The sequence below is a fragment of the Anomalospiza imberbis genome, chromosome 1 (genome assembly GCF_031753505.1).
Source record: "Anomalospiza imberbis isolate Cuckoo-Finch-1a 21T00152 chromosome 1, ASM3175350v1, whole genome shotgun sequence".
Classification (NCBI taxonomy): Eukaryota; Metazoa; Chordata; class Aves; order Passeriformes; family Viduidae; genus Anomalospiza; species Anomalospiza imberbis.
Window position 1 is genome coordinate 93,689,630 of NC_089681.1, and position 24,029 is coordinate 93,713,658.

Consider the following 24,029-nt stretch of genomic DNA (forward strand, 5'->3'; position numbering starts at 1 on the left):
GCAGATCCACAAAAGTCTGATTCTTTTCCCAGCATGCTCTGACCACTATAGAATTAGTGTGCAATATAAAATTCAGCAACACAGGAAGGGGAAAAAATAGAGAGGGCAGTGATGATGGAATTTAAAATTTCTGGGAAGAAAATACCTAATCATAGAATCATACTCATTCAGCTCCTCATGCAGACATATATTTTCATCCAGTCTCCTGCCAACAAGAATTAAAGCCTTCCTGAATTGACCACATCATTACCTACATTCCAGCTCAGAAGCAATAATTATGCCTACAGTGATCTTTTTCTCTCTGACATGTCACCGTGTACAGCATTTGGGGCTTCTTGCTACACACGCTTCCTGCTGCAGGCATTCCCACACCTCTCTACTTTGTAAATGGTACTCAGTATTGAACAAGTACTATAAATAAGAACTATTCATGCATGGAAGAAGGTACAGTTTGGTAATGTTGGCTTGTCTACTTCTTTTTAAAAATTAAACAGCAAATTCAGACCTCAAATCAAAGAGGAGACCTGTCTTTTTGGGTATGCTTAAGTAGTAGAAAATGCTTTTCCAGTTTTAACTACTTGACATTTGCTCTTCTGTACATCAGGATTTTATATCATTGCTAATATAAATCATCATTGCTAATATATATTCTAATGAATACAAGCATAACTCTTTTAGAAGAATTATCACCATGGCCCTAACAGTATTCCTGCAGCCTACAGCCAAAAATGCTGCACCAATTTTGCTCAGACTTTTTTGAAATCCTTTGCTAAATGCTATTATATAAATAAAAATATTGATGCGCAAAAAGTAATATGCAGATCCCAAAATCTTCATTGATATAGAACAATCCTTTTAATTCAAGGTTTTTGGACACTAATCACTACATTTTTTAATGGAAACCACCAAGTTTTTTACTAGATTCCACTAGACTATACTCTCAAAAAAAGGCTTCCCCCATCCCCCCTCAATTTTGGGCAGATCTTGAAGCACTAGAGTATGCTCAGTAGTTAAAGCTGAAGCCTGCTTTCCAAAATAAATTCACTTTTGGCCCATACTTCAAAATCTTCTATAAGGCCGTTTTCATCTTCCAATTTGGTGTGCATGATTTGTGGCCAGGCAATGGCTATTTGACCCTTAGGAAAGCTATTCAGAAAAGCCATTTCAGTAATCTGGGTGAACAACACATAAATGTTAATCAATCAATCTCTTCTCTTAGTGTCTACCTCACAAGTGGCTCATTTCAAATGACTTGGTAACAGCCTGGTAGACAAAGAAATAAAATTAAAAAAAATCAAAATATTGATTAAGAACACTTTCCTTTAAGAAAATTTACCTCCTTAGGTCACTCCAGGAGACATCTCCAGATGTCTGTTCAGAACTGGATTTAAACTTATGTGGTGATTTGCCTCAGTGGGATCCTGTGTCTGTGCTGACTTTCATGGGAAACTGAAGAGACAAGTCTCCTTAAAATTAGCATTTATAAATATCCTGTCCCTCAGTGCCCAGAAATTTTCACAAAGAAGGGTTACATGCTTTAAGTTTATACTTATCCTTTCCAGCATGAATTTTCCCATCTTAAACAGTGCACAAAACTTTGTTTATTTTGTATTTTAAAAATGCATCATAATTATCTTAATATAAACTAAAAGCACTCTATAGATGTAATATAAACAATTTTTTAGAGTGATTACTTCTGGGAAAATCTAGTTCAATGCTCAGCAAAGAACTAACTGTTCTTGACACAGTTAAAAAACACACAAGCTGATTAAAAATACTATCTACTGATTCTTTGCCCAAGGCACAGAAACAATCTTTTTCAGTTCAGTATGTTTGAGCTTGAACTGGTAGAAAGAGACACTTCAGTAATGTTGAAATATGTGAAGTAAAAATTGTTAAATGCTAAGAAGACAATCAGGGAAGGATACTAAATTAAAATGGAAAGAAATAAAAAAAAGACTCAGTCTGACAAAGCCTGGAGGTATACATAAGTGTAAATGGAAAGAACAAGGAAGTGATATCAGTCTACCTAATAGATGAGATACCAAAAGTGGCATGAAAAAATAAGAAATCTCATTCAGAATATTATAACCCTCTTCTAGTGATGTCCTTTGAAAAGCACCAAAAATTCTTTTATTCCTGTCAGCTTGTAAATGAAAAGTCTTAGAATTCCAAGAGGCAGAAAGATGGATGCTGAAAGGGAAATATCTGAATCTCTAAAGACAAATAATTAATTCTCCATGTAGATTAGATGTCAGAAGTATGTGAAAAAAATATAGCAAAGAAAAAAGCAATTAAAGAAAATATAAACTTCTCTAAAAATCAAACCTTTTTCATTAAAATTCAGGATGCTGTAGAACTGCCTCCTCTTTTCTATTAAGATGACATATTACAAGTAAAATATTTGGGACATGTCTAAACTGCATCAAAACAGAACTTTGACCATGACAGCATAATGCAATTGATTATATCTCATAAATATTTGTCCCTCTTATAAGTAAACTGAAGAATGACGAACTGAAAGCTAGCTATAGTACCAAAGGTTGATTGCACGGCCTCTGAAGACCTAATTGAAAGATCAGTTGCTTGAAGCATTTATTGATAATTTGTAATGCAGGATGACCATCAGCAGGGCCAAATCTGAGACTGCACAAAGCTACTCTTGTTTAATGGGAGGAAACCAAAAACCTTCAGAGTAACAGCCAGAACTAAGTAAACTAAGCCTGAGCAGCAGATAAAATCCAAGAGAAATCAATCCTTTAGAGTTGAACTTAAGAGAATTTTCATCAACTCTATGTTCAGGAAGGTACCTTGTTTTTGTTATGTCCCAAGGGAATCGTTGCACGGACAAACTTACCCAAAATGTTTGTATCAGAATGCCTAAAGATAGTCACATTACAAAACTTCATTAACCAGATACACATGAACCCCGAGGCATTCATAACAGCACCTTCCCATGTGGATTCTCTGATGTCAGTCTAGGATGAAGTCACACTCCTGCAAGGATACTAATATAATGACACTCATTTTTTTTATGTTCTTGAGACTCACATTCCTTCAAAGTGATTGAAGTTGGTGTTAGGACTCAAAAGTTACTGAGGAGACCACAAATCCTATATGAAATATGATTACCTAAGACTGTTTCTTTAAGAAACCTAACAGTGCTATGGTGAAAAAGAAAACAAAAAGTCATGCCATCATTTTCAGGGAGCATCTAGCCAATGCTCTTCATCATATGGTTTAGTTTTAGGTAGTAGTGCAAGGAGCCGGGCTTTTGATTCGATGATACCTATGGATTCATGCCAACTCAAGTTATTTTATGATTTTATGATTTTAAGTACTGCATTCTGATCATCTCTTCCCTAGCACTCAAAGACTCAGTGATCTTCAAGGTAAAATAATGTGTGCAAGACAATAGCTCAAAAAAACATACTTTCTCTAGAAGTGAATAGACATGAAAGGACATGATAAAAGTACAAATGAATTCTAGGAGGGAGTAGTAAGATCAGGATTTTTTTCCCCTCTCTACTAAACAGAATGGTAAAGTACATTTTCAAAGGAATTGAATGACTTTATATTGAAACCTAAGGTTCGCTTTCAGAACTCCCTATCATGAGTTGTAACTATATCTGAAGTTATTGTGATTAAAAAAAAAAAGGTAGCATTTAAAAGAGAGCAAAACTATGTGTCTTACAAAAAAATAAACCCCAAAAACTACAAACTAAAAAACATCCAGAGAATTAGCATATGGAATGAGAGAAATAACTAATATAAAAAGCATAAACCAGCTTCTAAATGTGAGAAAGACAAATTTTAGCAGAACTATCAAAACAGAACTGTCAAAAAGCAAAGACTCACTATTTCTACAATGTGTCCATGTGTCAAAATGTCAACAGCCATCTTGAGGCTCCCAGCAAATATATGCTGTCTTATTATACTTTCCACAGTGGTAATGGGGATTCTTTTAAAACATTTTATTTTTAAGACAGGGCAATTGTTTCAAGAAAGGTAGTCATAAACTTCACCTTCCAGCTGGCATTGCTTTCTAAGAAACAGCAGCACACAAACAGCAGCACACAACAGGCACACTCACAGATTGCACTTTAGTAATCACCGGGACCCTACCTGTCACTGTTACACTCTTCTTTAAAGTCTCTGCAATTTATTCCTTAATCATTGTGAATACTCAAGCACAGCATAGTTTTAAAATCAGCCCAGTCCTCTCTTTTGACCTAATAATGAATACTTGGAAACTGCTTTAACCAAGGGATTAGAATACTTTTGAAAAACTGTATTTCTCAGCACATTTCTCTGACTGCAGAAGACACAATTGCAAGTCTCCCTTAATCACATCATAAGGTACTAAGAAAAGCTTGTATGTCTGTCAACCACACCTCAGTGAAGCACAGGCTGAACTAGAAGTACTCCTAAGTAGCAAATCTTCCTCACATAGCTGAAAGAAACCATGAGATTTTTTTCTGTAAATCTGAAAAAGAATCCTTGCAGGCTGAAAAGAAAAACTATGGCTTTTTTGCTCTTCTGCGATCTCCAAACTGCTTCCTTCATGACCAACAACCAACCTTGCACAAAAGACTGGCATCTGCCTGGTACTTGCCTTCTGGTGTCACTGACACCTTCAGCTGGCAGCACACAGCCATGGAGAAGCATGGTAGGGCAGCCATTTCCCTGGCTTCAGGGCCATGACACATCATAGGCTTATGTATTTCTGTGTGCACACATGTGATCTTGTGTTATATGACAGTAATTCCCTTTTGTTACATGGTTCTGTATTTCATGGCTATAAAGACTGCACAAATGACAGCATTGTAAGTTTTAAACGAGCTTATTAGATATCTGGTTGACATATAATTAAATCAGAGTAAGGAGGATATTTGAACTTCTTAAGCCATTTAAGCTCTTGCAAATCACTATCTAAATGGAAGTTCATTTTTATTTCTAAGGCATAATCTATTAAGTCCTCTGGGCTGCAGACCTGTGCTCTCTATGAGATACTGCCAGTAGTTGCAGTAATGAATTGGTTACAAAAATTCATGCCTAAATCCCCTAGAATTCCATCACATCTCTACTAGGCATCTAAGTTAATCTTCTGCTTTTCTTGGAAAAAGGGGAACACACAAGTTTTTTTCTGTTATGACTTGAACATCTAGTGCAAATCAGAACATAGCGCTCCATCAAAGGATAACCCACTTAACTAAGAATAGGTCTTTCTCAACCCTAGGACCTTGTGGAGCAGAAGATTTCTTTCTCTTTGGGGTTCTTGAGAGCTGTTTGTCAAGAGGGAGATTTAAATGCAAAATGTCCACATGCTTTAGATCTCTCATGTGGAAGTCTGCATCAAGGAGAAGTGAGTCTGGACTGAAAAAATGTGGATGCTATTTATGTCGAGGACCTAAACAAATATTTTCTTCAGGTTGTGGCACTTAGTCTGAAGACAAAATAGCTGGACAGCATAATTTATGTGGAAGAGCTTCTTCTCAGCAGTGAAGGTTTTAAGGACAGCTGGCAAATAAGGTATTTTTGATGAAGTTCTACTTTGTTCAGGGGAAGACACTATTTCAACATCTTGTTAAATGTAATTTAAAACAAGATGTGTGACTTTTTCTGGCACAGCAAATTCTCTCATTTCCTCTCATTTGTCAAATGAGAGGACAGCAAATCCTCTCATTTGTCAAATTAGACTGCTTGGAGTTATTGGCAAGGAACATTTCTCTCATTTTCTCTTCCTTGGGGAATCTAGCACAATATAAGTGCAACAACAAAAACATAGGTATCAATTTATTATACGGATCCTATTTTGCCTACAATAACCTCTCTGAAAAGCTACCATAATTTATGTTTTAAGAAGTGCTCTTTGTGAAGAATGAGTTTTACCCTCTAGCTTCCTATTATCACAGAAAGTTTTATGCCATACTGCCAATATTCATGTTTCCATTGTTCTAATTTTTTTGGACGAAGGATAAAAATATAAATATTAAAAAAAATTCCCTGTTTTGTACAAACAAAATGAAGAACACTGATGGACTGCATTAAAAGGGGAAGAAAAGTATGTTTAAAAACAGCATTTACACGTTTTTCCTAAACCATTAAAAGAGATTGTTTTTTTTCTAGAATATTAAAAAAAGATTGAAGCTTTAGAAATTCATGACATGTAGAGCTAAATCAGTCTATTACAGATTTCTAACATGTATAACTCATGAATCATTTTTCAGAAGGAAACATAAATTAAATTGAAATAACATATTTGTACTTACTGTAGCTAATTCATCAAATTTTCCAAAAAGCTCATTCAGCAGTTTCACTAGCTCTTGGGCAGTACACTGTGATGCCAAACTAGTGAACCCCACAATGTCTGCAAATAAAATACTGTAAAGAAGTAGAGAGACACAGATAAATTAGTAGAGATCTTCACATTCTTGTTACTCTCTTTCATAGCACAAATGCAACCCAAAGCACAAACTCAAGTAAGTCCTGAAATATTATCAACAAAGTGCTAGGTGTAAAAAAAATGGAAAATATTCAGAATAATAGGCATTATTCTGATGCTGTCAACTGTTGTAGAGAACTCTTATTTAGACATTTGCAATTGCTACGTACCTACCTGGCAGATAAGACAAAGCACCTCATTCATAGAGTGACCAATGAATACTCTAGGAGCATGGTGAACAATTTATTCTCTTTGCAGCTAGGATCTCCTCAGCTAAATTTGTTGCAGAGACAGTTTTGCACTGCTAGAGTTCCACAGTCAAACAGATAAACCTTGCATGAGGTTTACTATGTACTGAAAGACAGGGGTTAATAACTTCGGTGCAGTAGCTCTGTGATGTGGTCTTGTGGTCGTGATGATGCAGTAGCTTCCTGAGAGGAGCTAGAATCCACAATGTCAAGCCAGCATTCTCTGCACTGTGCTGCCTGGCTCAGGTAAGTGTCCAGCTTTAATCAGTATTAGCAAGGTTTTAATGTCCAACAGTTTAATATGCTTTAACAATCCCTGCTAGTCAGTGTTGATCAAGGGAGATATTTGAAATAAGTGCAGGTACCATTGTGATTCAGAGAATAAAAATTCTTGTGTAAATCACAAGACTCAAGAGAGTATGGTGCTGTGATCCTTTCAAATCTTTAGATTCCTACTGTTGGTAGAAGCACAGGATCAGCTGCAGGAACACACTGCATTTATCTCCAACACCCACTAGAAATGTCAAATAATTTATGAAAGCACTAATAAACCATCCCATGATTTATAGCCTAGGTATAACTGATGTAGCGTAAAACTTAGTTTGCTAACTGTAAATTGAATTAAACATTATGTACACCCATTTACCTCAGCAAAGCTTCTCTCTTTAGATAAAAAAGCAATACTAGAAAAGCAGGCCTAGTAAGTCTACTGTTTTCCATTTTTCATAAGCAAGTCTCAACACTCCTAATATGTTACAAAAAATGGCAAATACAAGTCCTGACTCAGACCCTACATCTACAGTTTCATTTAACCCAGTTGTTTAAATCCCTTGTCCACCACAGCATTTAAGTAGCATATCCCAGCACAAAACCAACTCATCCAAAGTCCAATGACTTTGGTCTACAAAGTCTTTACATTGTCATTTTAATCCTTGGGGCAGTGTCTCCACTCAGTACTCCTTGGAGAATGCATTATGAGAACATTGTTCAAGATGGCCCTGGTTCAAAAAAAAAAACAGTTGTTCCATTCCCATGCTGTTTAAACATAACAAAAAGGCTTCTTACAATAAAAAAGTCAGCATTTATTTAATTTTACTGATTCATGTCTCTGCTATCATAAAAATGAACCCGTCAAGTGATGGGTAAAGCAAAATGCATTAACGGAGTTCAATAACACCTGCATATTTGGCCTGAAATATCTACTTTTTCTCTTAATTCTTTATTGATGTCCTTGTTGTTTGATGGCCCTAGGTCTTTCTGGAAATTCAGATTTACCTAAATTCCTTGAAGATTATCAAAAGCACTTACATGTGCATCAATGTCTTTCATATATGTTGCTTTATGGCTGTTTTTCTTTACGGCCTAAATTCACATCAGAACTTACACAGTTTAAAAAGGTACAGAGGAAAAACCAACAACTACAATTGTTGCAATCCAATATGTCATCTAGTTTCCTGGTTTTAATTCAATACACTCAGTATGAAGGCAGAGTGTGGATGTTAGTTTATAATAATAGCTTCTGATAGCCTCTCTGTCATTTTACATCTCATCTATTCTAACATTTTACATTTTGATTGGTTTTATTTTTCTATTTCCATTTAAAATATGGTGGTTTACTTTTTTTCACTGTCTAACTACACATACAGTAACAGTAATATTTCCAGCACCACCAACAACATCCATTTGCAAAAAAAAACCCCATGGGGTTGGGAGGGGGTTAGGCCTTTAAGGTAATAACAATGTTATCTCATTACCAAGGGCTTAGCAATGAGGAACATCTATATACATACAAACCAGAGATGTTCTGTGTTTGTGAAAACTATGTCTTTACAGGTAAGAGAGCAACCATTACAACGCTGACAGGTACACCATATCAAAACCTCTCTATTAGTGAAACACAGAGAATAGGAAACAGGTCCCTACATAATCATTCAGTTAAGAAGAAAGTTGTTTTACATATGGGTACCTTAGTAGGTCAGTATGAGATCCTTCCTAATTCTTTAAACATTCAATGGGAACACGGCAGGGGCGGACACGGGGCTTTTGGGGTGAGTGGGACCGCGAGAACGGGGAGACAGGCATGGAAACCGCAGGAGTAGGGGAAAACCCGGGGGATGCAAGAGGGTACAGAGAACTGGAAAACTAACAAAGAAAAAACCCATAATTTGAACCCAAACCCAGGATGCAACAGAAAACAAAGAACAAATGTTACTTTTGCTCACTCAACAGCATAGTTCACATGTGATTCAAGCACTACTCTTCCTTACAAGCGATGTGAAGGTGTTGGTTAGGATGGCTAGGTAGCTCTTACAGCGCTGCGGCTGGTGTGTCCTCACAGCCCAGGGCTCAGCAATGCTCCACAATCTTGCATGGCACATACTGATTAGACTATAAGTCTCCATATTTTCTGCTTTCCTCTTTCTAAAAATCAGGGTTATGTTTCCCTATTTCCAGTCATTAGGGACTCACTCAATTCACCTCACTGCCATGACTTTTCAAATATGATAGATAATGAATTAGCCACTATCTGCCAGCTCCCTCAGAGCTGACAGATGAATCTACTCAGGTTCCATGGACTTGTGCACATTCAGGCTCCTCAGATGGTCTTGAACCTAATCCTCTCCTGCGATGGGTTCAAGGTGTTCATTCTCTCAGTCCCTGAATTTGTCTTTTTTTTATCAGGGTGCCATGGCTGAGGCACATGCTGTTGAAGAATGAGGTGTAGAAGTTGTTGAGAACCTCAGCCTAGCTGAGAAAAAGAGAACATTGTCCAGGGTAGCCAGGTCTCCTATTTCCTACTGGAGAGAGTCCAAGTCATCCCTAGTCTTTCTTTACCTTGCAACATATCTACAGAAGCCCTTTCTGTTGTCCTCAATATCCATGGCCAGACTCAATTCTATCTGGGCCTTGGCTTCCCCAGCCTTGTCCCTAACTTCCTGTACAATTCCTCTGTTTCCTTCCCAGGCCACCTGTACTTGCTTCCACTTCCTGAAAGCTTCTTTTTTTGCTCTGGGTTTGATCAGCAGCTTCTGATCCATCCATGATGGCCTCCTGATTTTTGCCTGATTTCCTCCTTGTTGGATATGTTCTTCCTGAGCTTGGAAGAGGTGATCCTTGAAATTCAGCCAGCATTCTTGGGACCCTTTACCATCCAGGGCTCTATCCCATGGGGCTGTACTGATCAGGTCCTTGAAGAGGCGAAAGTCTGCCAGGGAAGTTGCAATGTGCCTGTCCCTCTGATCTTATGATACTTAATGAAATGCATCTACATTTCTGAAAACAAAACTTTTAAAAAAATACTGTAATGACAGTTCTTTCAAGTAAAGTGTTACAAGGAATCATATCTACAGTTACCAATGAATGGCTCCTTCTAAACACTACACACAGAAAACACATATAAACTAACTAAAACATAAACTTAACTAAAATTGGCATAAATTTTGTATGACTGCATTCCCCACAGGCTACTGCAACAAAGCACATATGATAGATAATATATAAATATAGATTTGTAAGCACTGAAATGCAGTGTTTTTCTTTTGACTGTTCATTCCACTCCTTATTTGCTAACGACACAGACAGGGAGTTAGTACACCATCTACAAGTTCATGAATGACACCTAGCTATGTGGTGTGGTTGACAACACTGGAGGGCAGGGATGTCATCCAAAGGGATTGGATGGGCTAGAGAGGTGGGCCTGTGTGAGCCCCATGAAGTTCAACAAGGCCATGTGCAAGGTCCTGAACTTAGGCTGGGGCAATCCCAAACATGGATACAAATTGAGGCATTAGTAGATTAAGACCAGCACTGCTAAGGAGGGCTTGGGGGTACTGGTGGATGAAATATTGGACATGTCCCAGCACTCTATGCTTGTGGCCCAAAAAGCCAAATGTATCCTGTTACACATAAAAGGAAATGTGGCCAGCAGGTGGTGATTCTATTCTCTCATGAGACCCCACCTGAATTTTCAGCACAGGAAGCACATGGAGTGGTTAGAATGTGGTTGTTCAGCCTGAAGAAGAGTGGGCTCCAGGGAGACATAGTAGCCTCCCAGAGCCTAAAGGGGGTATACAACAGAGCTGGAAATGGACTTTTTATCAGGGTCTCTACTGATAAGACAAGTGGGAATGGTTTTAAACTAAAATTGGGTAGGTTTAGATTAGATGTAAGAAAGAAATTCTTCACTATGAGGGTGGAGTAGATTTCATAGAGAAGCTGCAGATAACCCATCTCTGTAAATATTCAAGCTCAGGCCTGTCAGGCTTTTGAGCAACCTTATGTAGTGAAAGATGAACCTGACTCAGACACAGAGACTGGACTAGATGATCGTTAAAGGCTCCATCCTACTCAAACCATTCTATGGTTTCATGATTCCAAAGTTTAATGGATGTTTCCTGAAGACTTCTTTTTTAAAGCTACCTGGATTATTTAGTTTGAAACACCAACAGCTCTTTCTAACCGGTTCTATTATATAAATTCTGAACAAAAGCCAAGCAGCAGTACAGTGAGCAAGTTCAGAAAAGGAAACAGTATAAACAGACACTTCTCTCATTTCTCTCTTCTGTCACAGAGACAAATTGGTTCAGCAATGGCGTACAAGTTACATACATCATTATCCCATACTCCTTGAACAATCTGAAACATATCTGTGTTAACAAGCCCAGAGTTATCACTCCAGGACCTTCCTGTTTTCTCCCACCATGATCCCTGCAGGCAGGCACAGCCAGCACCTGAACAGTGACTGCAGCCCTCCTGCACCACAGCAGGAAGCAGCTACACCTGCTAGAACTGAATGCAGAAAGCCTGTGGCTTGGTTTAAGAGATTTAAGCTGCTTCTCAAGTGTGAGTACTGACAGAACAACTCTTTTGTATGTCACTCTATGGGGCATTCAGAAGGAGAAGTCCTGCCAAATTACACAAGAGATTTAACAGCTTGTAGGTAGTAAATGTTTAGTTTTAACAGTACTCATTCATGTGCTTTGTGCACTTGGATAGTCCTGCTGTTTTCAATGGAGCCACTTGTATAAACAAGTGCTCTGCAAAATGAGGAGGGGTTGTATGCCCTCTTTTTTATTTTCATTTGGGCCATGCGTTTAATTAAAGTACAACTTACAGTAAAAATGTTATTTTAATGGCACATGGCGCCTCAGAAAGTAACCTGTAGGACTCATTTTACCTCAAAGGTGAAACATAAATTAATAATTTTATGTGTGACTCACTTCAATGTTTAAGAAAAAAGTGCTCTCTAAAATTAAAGAGAGCTGTTAAAAGTAAAACAAAGGGAGACTGTGTTTTTTACATAATAATAATTTACAAAAACTAGTTCACTCTGAAGTCTTACAAGTTCAGAAAGACTAGATACAGAAATCTGTCCATAGGCATCACAATCACAGCTTTTTAAAATGTTGGAATGGTTAAGTTAAATTTAAAAATAATTTAAGGTCTGATGTTTTCTGAAAGACAGGACAGATGAGAAATATTTGCTCATAAATGTCTGCAGATTGTGTTCTGGCTTCAGATTGAGTCTCAAGAACACCTAAAATGCCACAAGGAATCTTTTTATTAGTAGCTTTGAAATCAGGTAGTGTGTTTCCGAAAATTAATATCTCTTCTTACAAAGCATCCAGTTCTATTTCACACTTGTAAAAATAAGGCTAAATGAAACTGCTGTACCTGAGGCCCAAGAAATGTTTAGCTGTTCAATGTTCAATTTTTTTTATGTCTTCAACATTGTTTGAGTCATAGAATGAAGCAAGAAGTTGTGTGTTAATATAGGAAGCCAGCCATATCCTTATTCATCCATGAGTTGAAACAATTTCATGAATATCTAACGTCCATTCCAAAAGACAAACAACAAAATATATTCAGGTTTCCATACAGAGCATATATTTGAGCTGAAACTCAATATGAAATTTTCATAATTGAACTATGGGTCCATGGAGAGATTCAGTCAGGACTAGTGAGTTTTCACAATGGATGCTGTACATATGTGATCTGTAAATTTCTCAGCCCTGTATGAATAAGGAAAGAAGGAAATATTAATCTTAAATTTCTTAACCTAATCTTAGAAAAAACATGTCTTCATGTTACAAAACATATTTCTGAGCACCACTGAAGAGCTGGTCTGTTGGGCAGCCTTTACATGTAACTTGACATCTGGTTCCCACATATTTCATGGTGTCCTTGTCTGGGACTACCCCAGTAAAAAAAAAAACAAACCACTTGTACTGTAGCTTGTGTACTGTAACAGCTTGTAGACTGTATACAGATTATTTCCTTCTAATAAACCACAGATATTTTATTAGTTGTAATTATTTTAGTTTTCTGATTGTTGAATTTATTGTCCTCACTGGGATAATGCTATATTGGATGTGTATTTGCATATCTTGTTTTGCATACTGCATTTGCATTAGGTTATTTTTCTCCATTTAAAACACTTGCCCTCATTTCTTACTGCACAGCAATTCTGTTCAAAAACTTTACAAGGTAGCAGATGTACTACAGATCTGGGAAGAGCTGATCAAAGCATGACACATTCCCCTCTAGGGCACAGTGAGTTGCAGGCAGTCATTCAACAGCTATTGATTGGGTAGCTGTTAAAATATTCACCAACTAATTTATAAAGCAGGGCAGTTGCCATGGTTATCTGAAATATTCCAGTACTTTTCCCCAGTCCATCATTCACTTCTTACAGAAGTATGTGTATCTCCACTGTAACGTGCTTTTCTGGAATGAGGTAAAGAAATAGCTGTATGAATGTCTTTTTTTCACATGTAAGATTAAATATTCTTTGCCCTTTTTTCAGGCAGCTATTTAGAAGACTGAAACAGATGGTTTCTGATACTTATGAGGGTTTTTTTGCTGTTGGTTTTTCGACAGGTAAGGAATGGAAAAATCATGTAATCTACTAATTGCATGCCTGCTTCCTTCAGACTATCTTTTCTGAAGAATAATGCTCTGATACTTCCAGGTATTTGCAGGGAAAAAAAGAAAACATTGCAAAAGGAAAAGTGCAGCTCATTTTCTATTTTCCACTGTGTAGCTTTGGAGTTAAAAAACCCTGGAATATAGAATTATAGAGGGGCTTTTTGTTGGTTTGTTTTAATAGCAGCACTTTATAGAACGCTTGATGTGAAGAGGAAAATTCACAAGAATATAGGAATGATCTCTTAGGTTGACCTGTTATAGTGCTGAACTGCCACTACCCAGAAGAAAAAAAAAAGTTGTTTTCATTTCCTTAAGAAAATAAAACAAGCACTTATTATTGGCACTGACCATCAGCAGCCCTACCAAAGGGATGCTGTAGTGCTGTTCTTCATGCTGGTGTCAGGGTGGCACCTGCTGGGAGTTCCCCTTCATCCTTCAGATCTACACAGTCACAAAACTTCTTGGGTGAAACTCTGGCCTACTGGGACATGCTAGCCACAGACTGCTGGGTATTTACTGGACACTATTTCACCACAATTTTTTAATCATTATTATAATTATAGAGTAGTTGCATTACTGAAGTAAGAAGCAATAGAGTTTCTTATAAGTACAGATGGTGAAGGGAGGTCTGCTATTTTCAGTTCTCTTCCCTGAAGATCTTACCTGTGACATTAAAATGACCTCATCTTACTTGGGCTTTATTTGCCCCAAAAGTACCTTCTTAATGTCAGAGAATGAATTCACCTCTCCAGACAGGGTGTTTTGATTCAAAAACTTTTATGAACTCCACATCAAAGCAGTGAATAAGCCACAAAAGTTTTAATAGTTATGTTAAAAAAACATCATGTAGGGAAAAAGACTACTCCTGAGGTTACATTTCAAAAAGATCTTAGCAAAAGAGAGGACTCAGAAGCACTATAATCAACTGCAAATAAATGCTTTCTAAGATGACTCTAAACAGTATAATGAATGCAGAGACTTGTGACACATACAAGATATAAATATAAATAATGATATAATTATCAGTCTTACCTTAACCCTGAATATAAGGGCTAACAACAGTAGCATACATGTGTTTCATAGCACTGTGAGGAGATAATTTTTTGACACAATTTTTTATAAGTATATTAAGGAATGTGATCACCAAAGGGTCAAAGTAGAAGACACCCAAGCATCAAAACCTGGCATATCTGAGACTTGATTAGAAAAACTGACTGCAAATAGACAGACAGGTTATCATTCAAAGATGGAAGACTGGCTAGAAAAATAAAAAAAGTGCAAATGGTGTTGGTGAGGAGTGCAACAGAATAAAACCATGTGACATAAACAAGGGAAAGTGAAGGAGTAAGACAGCTCACTTAGATTTTCAATGTGTCCTTCAGGAGCTCTCAAGTCAGACTTGGACAATTGAGAACCATCAGATACTATAAACAACATCATCATTTTCAGCATCAGCTTTGGGGTAGTGTGCACTTAGAACCAATTTTAAACTGATTGTTAAAGAACAAGTTTTGTAAGCAAACTGATGAGATTAATATTATGCAAGATTAAACCATTAACATGAAGTAAACTACTAATTTTTAATTCAGTAATGTTAAACTTCACAGCGTAAAACTGACCTAATTTGACAGTCTTCTGAACACTCCCATCACAGACATCTCTGATTCCCTTAGTGACAGAAATGCTTTTAGCTGCAACAACTTAGTCACTAGGAAGTGGTCCTTGCATATATTAAAGCCAGCTCAATGGGAGGTAGACTAAATCTTGAAAGAAGAAACTTAGCAGTGGAATAGAGAGAGAAGGAGGTGCTGAAGTTTACTCCTTTGCTATGTGAATACACCATGCAAATTAAGGCAGCTCTGTAGCGTCATTTACTAACACTGCACCTTGTTTAGTAAAAGGTGACACCAACTCAATTTCTTTGATTCTGTTTTTGATGTGGAAGCAAGGCACTTAGCAGTAGTGTGATAAAACACAGACAAGTACTTTAAGGAATTTGTTCTGGAGGCAAAGAAGAATAACAAATAAGAATGCACTTCAAGAAAAAGCAGTATAAATGACAGCACTTGCACACAGTCAACTACTGAACAAGAGCAAGAAGTAGAACTGAGCCTCAGTCAATAATCTCTGGGGGGGTAATGCTCGTGTGATGTGGACAACTACACATTTCTTTACCTTTACATCACAGTTTCTTTGTGTGTTTCCATGCTATTACCTGGAAAAACTCTATTAATTTAGAAATAGTTAATCTTACTATCAAAAAAATAGATGTGCAAAAACTACCTTGCAGAATAAATACTCCTGTTCACCCAAAACATAATACAGTAAAAAAACAATAACTAGTCATTTGGAAAAAGCTGTCAGTCTCCCACCACTACTATTCTAAGACATTTATTGATTCAGGCTTCTCTCCTGAGAAGATTATTAAATCTTTCTAGTGCACCCATTCTTCTACCCTGTATAAATTATAAATCTTCACTATATTGTTTGTTTTTTTTTCTCTGAAACCTGAGTGCAATTATAAATCACTGTCCTTGTACTAAATATTCTTAGTTCTTTAGTTTATTTCATGGGCTGCATCAATCCTACCTAACATTGTCATGCCTTTGAATGTAAATCTTATGGAAAATCCTTTCAGGAGGCTTCAAGAAGTCTTCCTTCATTTCCATTGCAACATTCCTGGGCAAAAGGCTCATCAAGAGACGTTCCTAAAAGAAAACATAAGCAACATCAGTTTTGTGGTATAGTGTGTGACCATTTTTCAAAAGTTTTAAACTAACAAACTAGACAATTTTCTCTTAATCTGCTTCCTTAAAATGTCTGCTGCAAAAATAATATGAACTATTTCCCTCAAACTCCTGCAAACTGCGTGGGTATCTTTTTTAAAGTTTTCTGCACTAAAATAAAATTAAAAAAAAACAAACTAAAAAACCACAACAACAACAACAAAAAACCAAATCCCAAAACAAACCAGAAAAAACAAACTGAAAAAGCCAGTTTAATGAGCATATAATTGTCCATATTTCTGATTAACATTACAGTTCTAATAATAGCAACTTACTTTATTCTTAGCAGCATTTATCTGTCTGAGAAAGATTTCCCAGGATCATTTGCTATCCTTTTGTGTGTTCTATTTCTTCCTGGATATAATGAAAGTATTACATTACAAGGACTATGACAGCTGGTTATTAAGTAGTGAGAGTGGATGACGGATTTATCCACTGTCAAATTCAGTAGAACAGTAAGCACAGTTTTAATGGCATCTTAGCCAGTGTGGCAATGTCTTTAATGAACTACATCAGTACAAAACCCTGGCTAAACATGTCTTCTTGCTATACTCACAGAGAAATTTTTAGCATGGGTCACTGACCTGCATAAAAAGAGTCTGTAGTATTATGGATCTTGTCAGTATTGACTATAAAGGCCCATGTAGTTTTTCCACATATTCTGGCCCATTCTCAGGTACCATCTGGAAAATCTGCAGCTGTTCTTAGGTGTTGTTAGGTGTCCTTAGATACCTACTCAAGTTGTGTTTTCACCCAGAAAATGCTTGCCATTTAAAATGCATTTCCAAGTTTATCTATCAGACCTGCTAGTTTCAGCCATGGCAACAGTCTGACAAATTCACATAACCACATCCGATGTGATTCAGGAATCTTAGGTTCCAGACAACAATGGATGAGGCTAGGAGCAAGGAAGTTGTACCCTCGGTGGAAGAGAATTAGGTCAGGGAATAATTAAGCAAACTGGATAGATGTGAGTCCATGGGCCCTGACAGGACACATTCACAAGCTCACTGAGTGAGCTGTCAGATGCTACTGTAAGAACACTCCTAACAGTCAAACATGGTGACTGGGAGAAGTGGTGCAAGACTGCAGAAAGAAAATGTCACTTCTCTAGCCAAGAAGGGCAAAAAGGAGGACACAGGGAACTGCAGGCTAGTCAGTTTCACCTTGGGTCCTGAAACTGATGAAGGATCTCATTCTGGAAACCAAGATGGTTAGACCAGATGACTTCCAGAGTGCCCTTCCTGCCACAACTATTCTGTGATTCTGTTATCTGACAGTCAAGACCCACTGTAACGGTAGCTGCAAGATGTCACACAAGCGCATATTTTGGCCCAACCTCATTGTTGGGGTTTTTACCTCACTGAGTGAGCTGTCAGATGCTACTGTAAGAACACTCCTAACAGTCAAACATGGTGACTGGGAGAAGTGGTGCAAGACTGCAGAAAGAAAATGTCACTTCTCTAGCCAAGAAGGGCAAAAAGGAGGACACAGGGAACTGCAGGCTAGTCAGTTTCACCTTGGGTCCTGAAACTGATGAAGGATCTCATTCTGGAAACCAAGATGGTTAGACCAGATGACTTCCAGAGTGCCCTTCCTGCCACAACTATTCTGTGATTCTGTTATCTGACAGTCAAGACCCACTGTAACGGTAGCTGCAAGATGTCACACAAGCGCATATTTTGGCCCAACCTCATTGTTCTTTTCTTTAATCAATATTAAATAAATAAGGAGCAAAAATTAACACTGAGAAGAGGGTATCTGCAAGTGCTATTATGTTGCTAACATGCACACATTCACCAGGCAAAGCCATTAAATAAAAAAGGATTTTTTTAATCTTAACAATTTCTTCTGGAAGACACATTGAAAGAAATAACAAGTTAAACTTTGCAGAACTGCCCTGATGAATTTTAGACTAAAGTTCTGTCATGTGTTTGTGGTGGTCACATTGTCTTGAGACTAAGGATTGTTAGCTAACTCTATTTTCTATGCTTCTTATATATATGTAGCAGAACATTCCCTCCTGCCACAGAAGAGCTTATCTGCTATGTCCATCAGCTGGTGCATAGCTCCAGACATTCTCCCTCTCACAAGAATTGGTGAGATAACCCAGGCTGAACAGATGTTGAGCAGTGAGTTATCTCTGGCACCAGGGAGGTAAGATCCCCAATTGACAATAAATATCTCACCTTGAGAGTGAGATGTAGATAAGCTAGGAATTCCTGACTGTGAGACACATTACTGTACTAACTATAAAATCTATACAAATTTTCGCAGAGGTAGAAGCATCTTATACACACCAGGGAAATGTGCAGGACTTCTCCCACAAGCTTGGATGCAAGTTCTGCAGTTACTCTCCTGGGAATTGAGAAGAAGGATCCTATGTGTGCCCCATCAGCAATTGGATGGTAAACTACATGGAATCCTAATCCATACTATTTCTTCACTTGCTGTAATAACAGGTACCTCAGTTGTGCACTGTCTGTTATCTGGTAGGAGTGTTTCTTTTGTTTATCTTTTGTAGTATGTAATCTATTAAAGTCCTATGTCTGTTAAATTTGTGTTAGTTAAATAAATAATTCATTTTGTAATAGACCTAATCAACCATTATTAAGAACCTGTGAGTGAGAGTGATCTGGGCTGCAGGCTACCCCCAACAGAGCTACTGCCAGAAATCTGAGTCAAAGGCATGACTTACTTAAGCTCTCCTCTACATTTGTTACAATGTACACCAAGAATATTGCAAAGAATACTATGGACTTCAATACTTGTTGACACTTTACACATATAGCAATTTCCAATTAACCAAAGGATCTCACATGATAGATGAGGACATACATCTTCATTCACACCATTTTACATTCCCAGTCCTGTTCTGGGATTTCAAATGCCAAATTTAGCTGCCTCTGCCAATGGTATAATCTTGATTAATAATGATTACTGGTCTACTAATAAAGACGGCTATTTTTGAAAAGGACAGTCAATTTAGAAAAACATTCAAATTTCTCTCTCCAGCAATAGAGCATCACTAGAAAACAGAGGAGAAGGAAACATTCATTTTGACCCCAAGGCAAGTCAAAATGTGCATACCAAACTAATTAGGAATTGCTCAGTGTTACCTTGGCCCTATTCAACCACTAGTACCATTATGCATTTGACAAAGAAGGAAAATATGCCAAGGCAGAGAAATGGACAAGAAAAAAGTGTTACCCATTGTTAATGGACAAAAAGACCCTATGTTACTGCTTGGAACATCCTCAACCCTATTTACAAGTACATAACCCTGGACTGCAACTTTCTTTTCACGTTAGACCTAAGAAAAAACTTTAGTAGTTATTCAAGACTTGACTAGACAAAGCCACAGTTGACCAGACCCAGTGTCACTGGCAGTCCTGCTTTGAGGGAATGGCTGGGCTTGATGACGTCCAGAGGTCCGCTTTGACCATTGTGCATCAAGTTGTCTCCCTTGGTACATGAGGACCAGGAGGATACCTGAAGCTTCCTGGGGAGCCCTGAAGCCATTTTGCTATCTCACCACACACAAATGGGTCTTCTAAAACAGAAGAGGAGCTCAAGGCTCAACATCCTCTAGGAGTTGTGTGATTTCTCATTTCTGAGAAGGGAGAGGAAAGAAGCAAGCAGACACTATTGAAGAAAAAAACCCCCATCATCTGCATGCTCTATTCTGCTCCAACACTCTCTTCAGCTTTCTCCAATTTGGAGGCTTCTCACCATAATTCCCTCTTCTATCCCCACCCCTGCCCTGGACAATGCCTCTCCCACAAGCATCCCGGCTCTGCTTTTATGGGAGTCCCCAGTGCATATTCCTAATATAATTATCGTGCCTGCCTCCAAAAGAAGATGCCTGTCCCCTTCCCATTTTGAAAATACTTTTCTCATTTTACTTCTCATTCCAAACACTTATAAGTTATTCAAACTCCTTTAAAATTTTCACCTTGATTTAGAATCATTCCATGTAGTTGTCCAAATATTATGCAGTTATTCCTATTGTACAAAATTATTTGTTTTGACATCTGTATGGGAGATGACTCTGATACATTTTCAAATTCTTTCAGCAAGCTGTAAATGAATCCATACGCCCTTCATCAGAAAACAAGGCTCAAAAACACATTAATATCTTAAATATTCCTAGCCAGCATCCTCACAAATTTCTATCCAAAAACTTGCTGTGCTTCCTCATGCTAAGTTATATTCCTGTAGTTTATCATATGAGATATAAAGAAAACAAAATGGAAATACTATTTATAGTCTGAGTAGACTACTTTATCAAAGGAAACAGCTGTCATTTTTTTCTGAGATAAGCAACCAAGCTGAGGGAAGCAACCAAGGGAACTGTAGCATTGCCTCAGAGCTGCAGGCTGTTGTGTTTCTCTGGTTTCTTGAATCTCATTGCTCATTGTCCTCTCATCCTACTGTACATGCACATCTGCTGGAATTCATCTTGAGAATGCAGTTACAGTCTGGAAGGGCCATGTAGAAAACTATACTTCTTTGCATGTTTTTCAATCCCATGAAAGCAGGGCTGTAATAGATACAGCTCCATCTCTTTCAGCCATCTTCATTAAATTCCTCCTGAACTGCTCTTTCCAGCCAGCATGTTGGCACTGCCTTCACCCATCAGGGAGTCTGGGCCCCATAACTGGATGGCAGAGAGCTCTGTCTTATGGAACTTGCTCTAAATGGGACTTGGAGGTTTCCAATTTCATGCTGGGGAAAGCAATAATTCCGCATGGCACTCCAGATCCTGGTCCTTTCTCACCCTCCCTAGCACTGAACCACATTATTTAGGATAGACTTCATGCCCATGTTGCCTTGTTTTTTGCATTTTCATAGCAACTCTAGGAAGGAAGAAAGTAAAAAGAAATTAACATGTGACAAAACGAGGTTTAACATATTTGTTTCTTGGCTGATAAAACATGAATATTTTTGGGTTTTATAGTAACAGTACAACAATGATGACAAATAGGAAAAGGAGCTCAGAAAAGGAGATTTTGATCATCTACTCTACAAAATTCCTTTACAATATGGAACATGAAATCTAACCCAACAATTTTTGCAGTCTATCACATATCTTTTTTGTTATTGTTATACTTAAGAGGAAAGTGTCACCATATTTTAAAACAAATTTTTCTCCCTAGAGAAAACAAGCACCAGACATGCATGTAAAACATTAATAAGACTGTTTCAGAGTCAACTCAACGATATAATTTTGAGATTCAGTTTCTAGTTAGTCAGCAGGGACTCCAAAGTACATCCTAAATATTACTGCCCGCTACCTAATATTACCATGATACCATGCTCAATTTTGTATAATTTTAAAAGCTACATCTTAGTGAGTTCACAATCTCTGTCACCTTTATATTACACTTCACAGCCATTTTAATTCCCTCTAAGGAAAAACAAAAAAAAAAAAAAAAGGAGAATGAAAAGAAGCTTAATGCAATGCATAGAAGAACAATTTTGTGTACGACTATTAAGATTCATTTATACATTTTGTAAGCTGGAAAACAAAGGCAGCAGATTTCATTTGTGAATTATTGGAAATTCAACTATGTTATGCCCTTTCTTCCACCTAAGTACATGAAATAACACTGTTAAAGATGGTGATCCTCCAGAAGCCACAAGGTGGCAATGTTTCAGAACAGTCCTGAGATTTGGAAAATTCTGTTTATCATCAAGTCTTTACTCACTAACAGCATCAGCTTTACCAATGCTACCCCTTCCACGGTAAATGGAAGAGCAGACAGATTTTTACTGGCTTACCCATGGTGTACTAAAGTTCCTCTACAGTTACAACAGCACATCTTTCCATTCCACAGCCAACAGAACAAATGTCTGTTACATTTGTTCCACCAATGTAACATTGAATATCTTGATTAGGCAAGGATGTATTCCTCAGGAAGGGAATGTCAGAGAGCTCAACCTTCAGCAACATGAACACATTCCCCCTCTTCTGCCCTCATTAATGCTCCAGCCCCCAACTAGTGGAATTTTTCTTGATCAACATGCTACATGTTACAGCTCAAGTTGGTTCTGGGTCTGTGTCATTCTCTGATCTTCCTCCATCCCATGAATGTTGCATATAGGTAAAGCCTTATAAAATAAGAACCTTGTTACCCTTGTAAAATCGTGGCTCAGGTCTTCTACTTCGGCTAAGTACAGCTAAAAGCTAACCTAAAACGTTCCCGTGAGAAAGGAATATGCACCTGTAAAAATAGAGTATTCTAACTGTGAGAATGATTCTGTACCCCCGAAGAAAGAATGTAAACATCATTAGAAAGGAAAGTTTTGACAGACACGTACACTAACAACTACTAACCAATGAACTGAATTGCCGTGAGTAACTAACCAATTAGAATTAAACACAATGCCTTTAGAAAATTACATAAATATGAGCTGAGAAGAATAAAGATTGGCTGTTGTGAATGACTTGTGGGTCTCTACTGTGACACGAGTTATGACATTCTCCCTCCCCACACTTCTTCTTCAAAACCCACATATCTCCACCAACTCTACATAGATATGTGGCAAATCTCTGTGGTCTCCTCTGGCACCTGGTTGAGAAATGGAGCCAACATAGGGAAGCAGCGAGAGAAAGGCCACTAACATCTTCAGTCTTCTGTTCTTGCTGCTGGACCCAACACAATCTGCAGCTGAGAGTCCAGAATCAGTGGAACTTTGAGGACACAGTGCTGTGCTAGTACCAGTGCTTCACACCACTGCTACTGTCTGATACAGCATCACACATTTTCATTTAGAGTTGTGGTAGCAACTCAGTATCAGCACATGCTCTTTTTTAGTACAGATCTGTGCTGGTGGCAGAAAAAGCATGAAATCTTCAGTAAAGATAAGCTTTTTGATTGCTATTGATAGATACTGAGCCCACTAGTGAGTGTAAGCAAACTAAGGAATGAAAAAACCCCAGGAACCTGAAGTCAATAAAAGTAATTTTAGAACCTAAGAAAGACATATTCAGTAGCAAGTAGTTAGCATTTCCTTTTTCAAAGACCATAAATGCCTTTAGTATAGCAATAGGAAAGAAAATCATAGCATAAAACAGCAAAATTGAATAGATGTCTGAATCTCCAAAGACTAAGATACAAATATGGTTTGCTTTGAAAAATCTAGATGTTTTTCTAATTTAGATTAGAGAAACCTAAAAGTTTTTGTCCTTTGCCTCATTTTGTCTCTTTACAGGACAGGGAAGTGAGCCTAACACATAGGAGAAAATCTCATTGCCTTCCAGCATAGAAGAACAAGGACCAATCAGTAATATGCTAAGGAAGCAAAGATTGTATTCATCCACTTAAAACAGCAAGTGTGACTCAGATTTAGTTCATTATTTCCTTGTCAAACTGGGAAATTCCTAATCAAATATGAACGAAGGGGAGCTAAACTCCAAATGAAATAAGTTTGTATTGAAGAGGTAATGGGGAACAGAAACCTTGGAAAGAATTTAAATCACACGACACAGAGAAGTTCATTTAGAATGGCAAGCCTGACAAAAATACTACCTTAGAATGTATTTCGTTTGCCAGTTAATGGGGTGTAGTCTAGCTCTTTTCCTCCATAGACAGTTGGCCAAAGGAAACAGGCAAAAAA

General features: G+C 37.7%; 1 protein-coding gene and 1 long non-coding RNA gene across 4 annotated transcripts in view; one reads left to right on the top strand and one right to left on the bottom strand.

Moving 5' to 3' along the window:
- The window catches only part of ADCY1 (adenylate cyclase 1), a 145,116-nt gene that overhangs the window by 58,221 nt on the left and 62,866 nt on the right, over positions 1–24,029 (bottom strand). For all 3 annotated transcript variants that reach the window (XR_011002487.1, XM_068200298.1, XM_068200307.1), the window contains exons 3-4: positions 16,210–16,328; positions 6,273–6,384 (exon numbers count right to left, since the gene is read on the bottom strand). Coding sequence is in view for 2 of the 3 variants with exons in the window: in XM_068200298.1 (XP_068056399.1) it covers positions 6,273–6,384; positions 16,210–16,328 (231 nt within the window). In the remaining variant the exon portion in view is untranslated. The remainder of the gene's footprint in view (positions 1–6,272; positions 6,385–16,209; positions 16,329–24,029) is intronic.
- Positions 11,400–19,224, top strand: LOC137479761 (uncharacterized). The gene is made up of 3 exons (XR_011002498.1): positions 11,400–11,628; positions 13,155–13,245; positions 18,416–19,224. It is a non-coding gene; the product is annotated as an uncharacterized lncRNA (long non-coding RNA).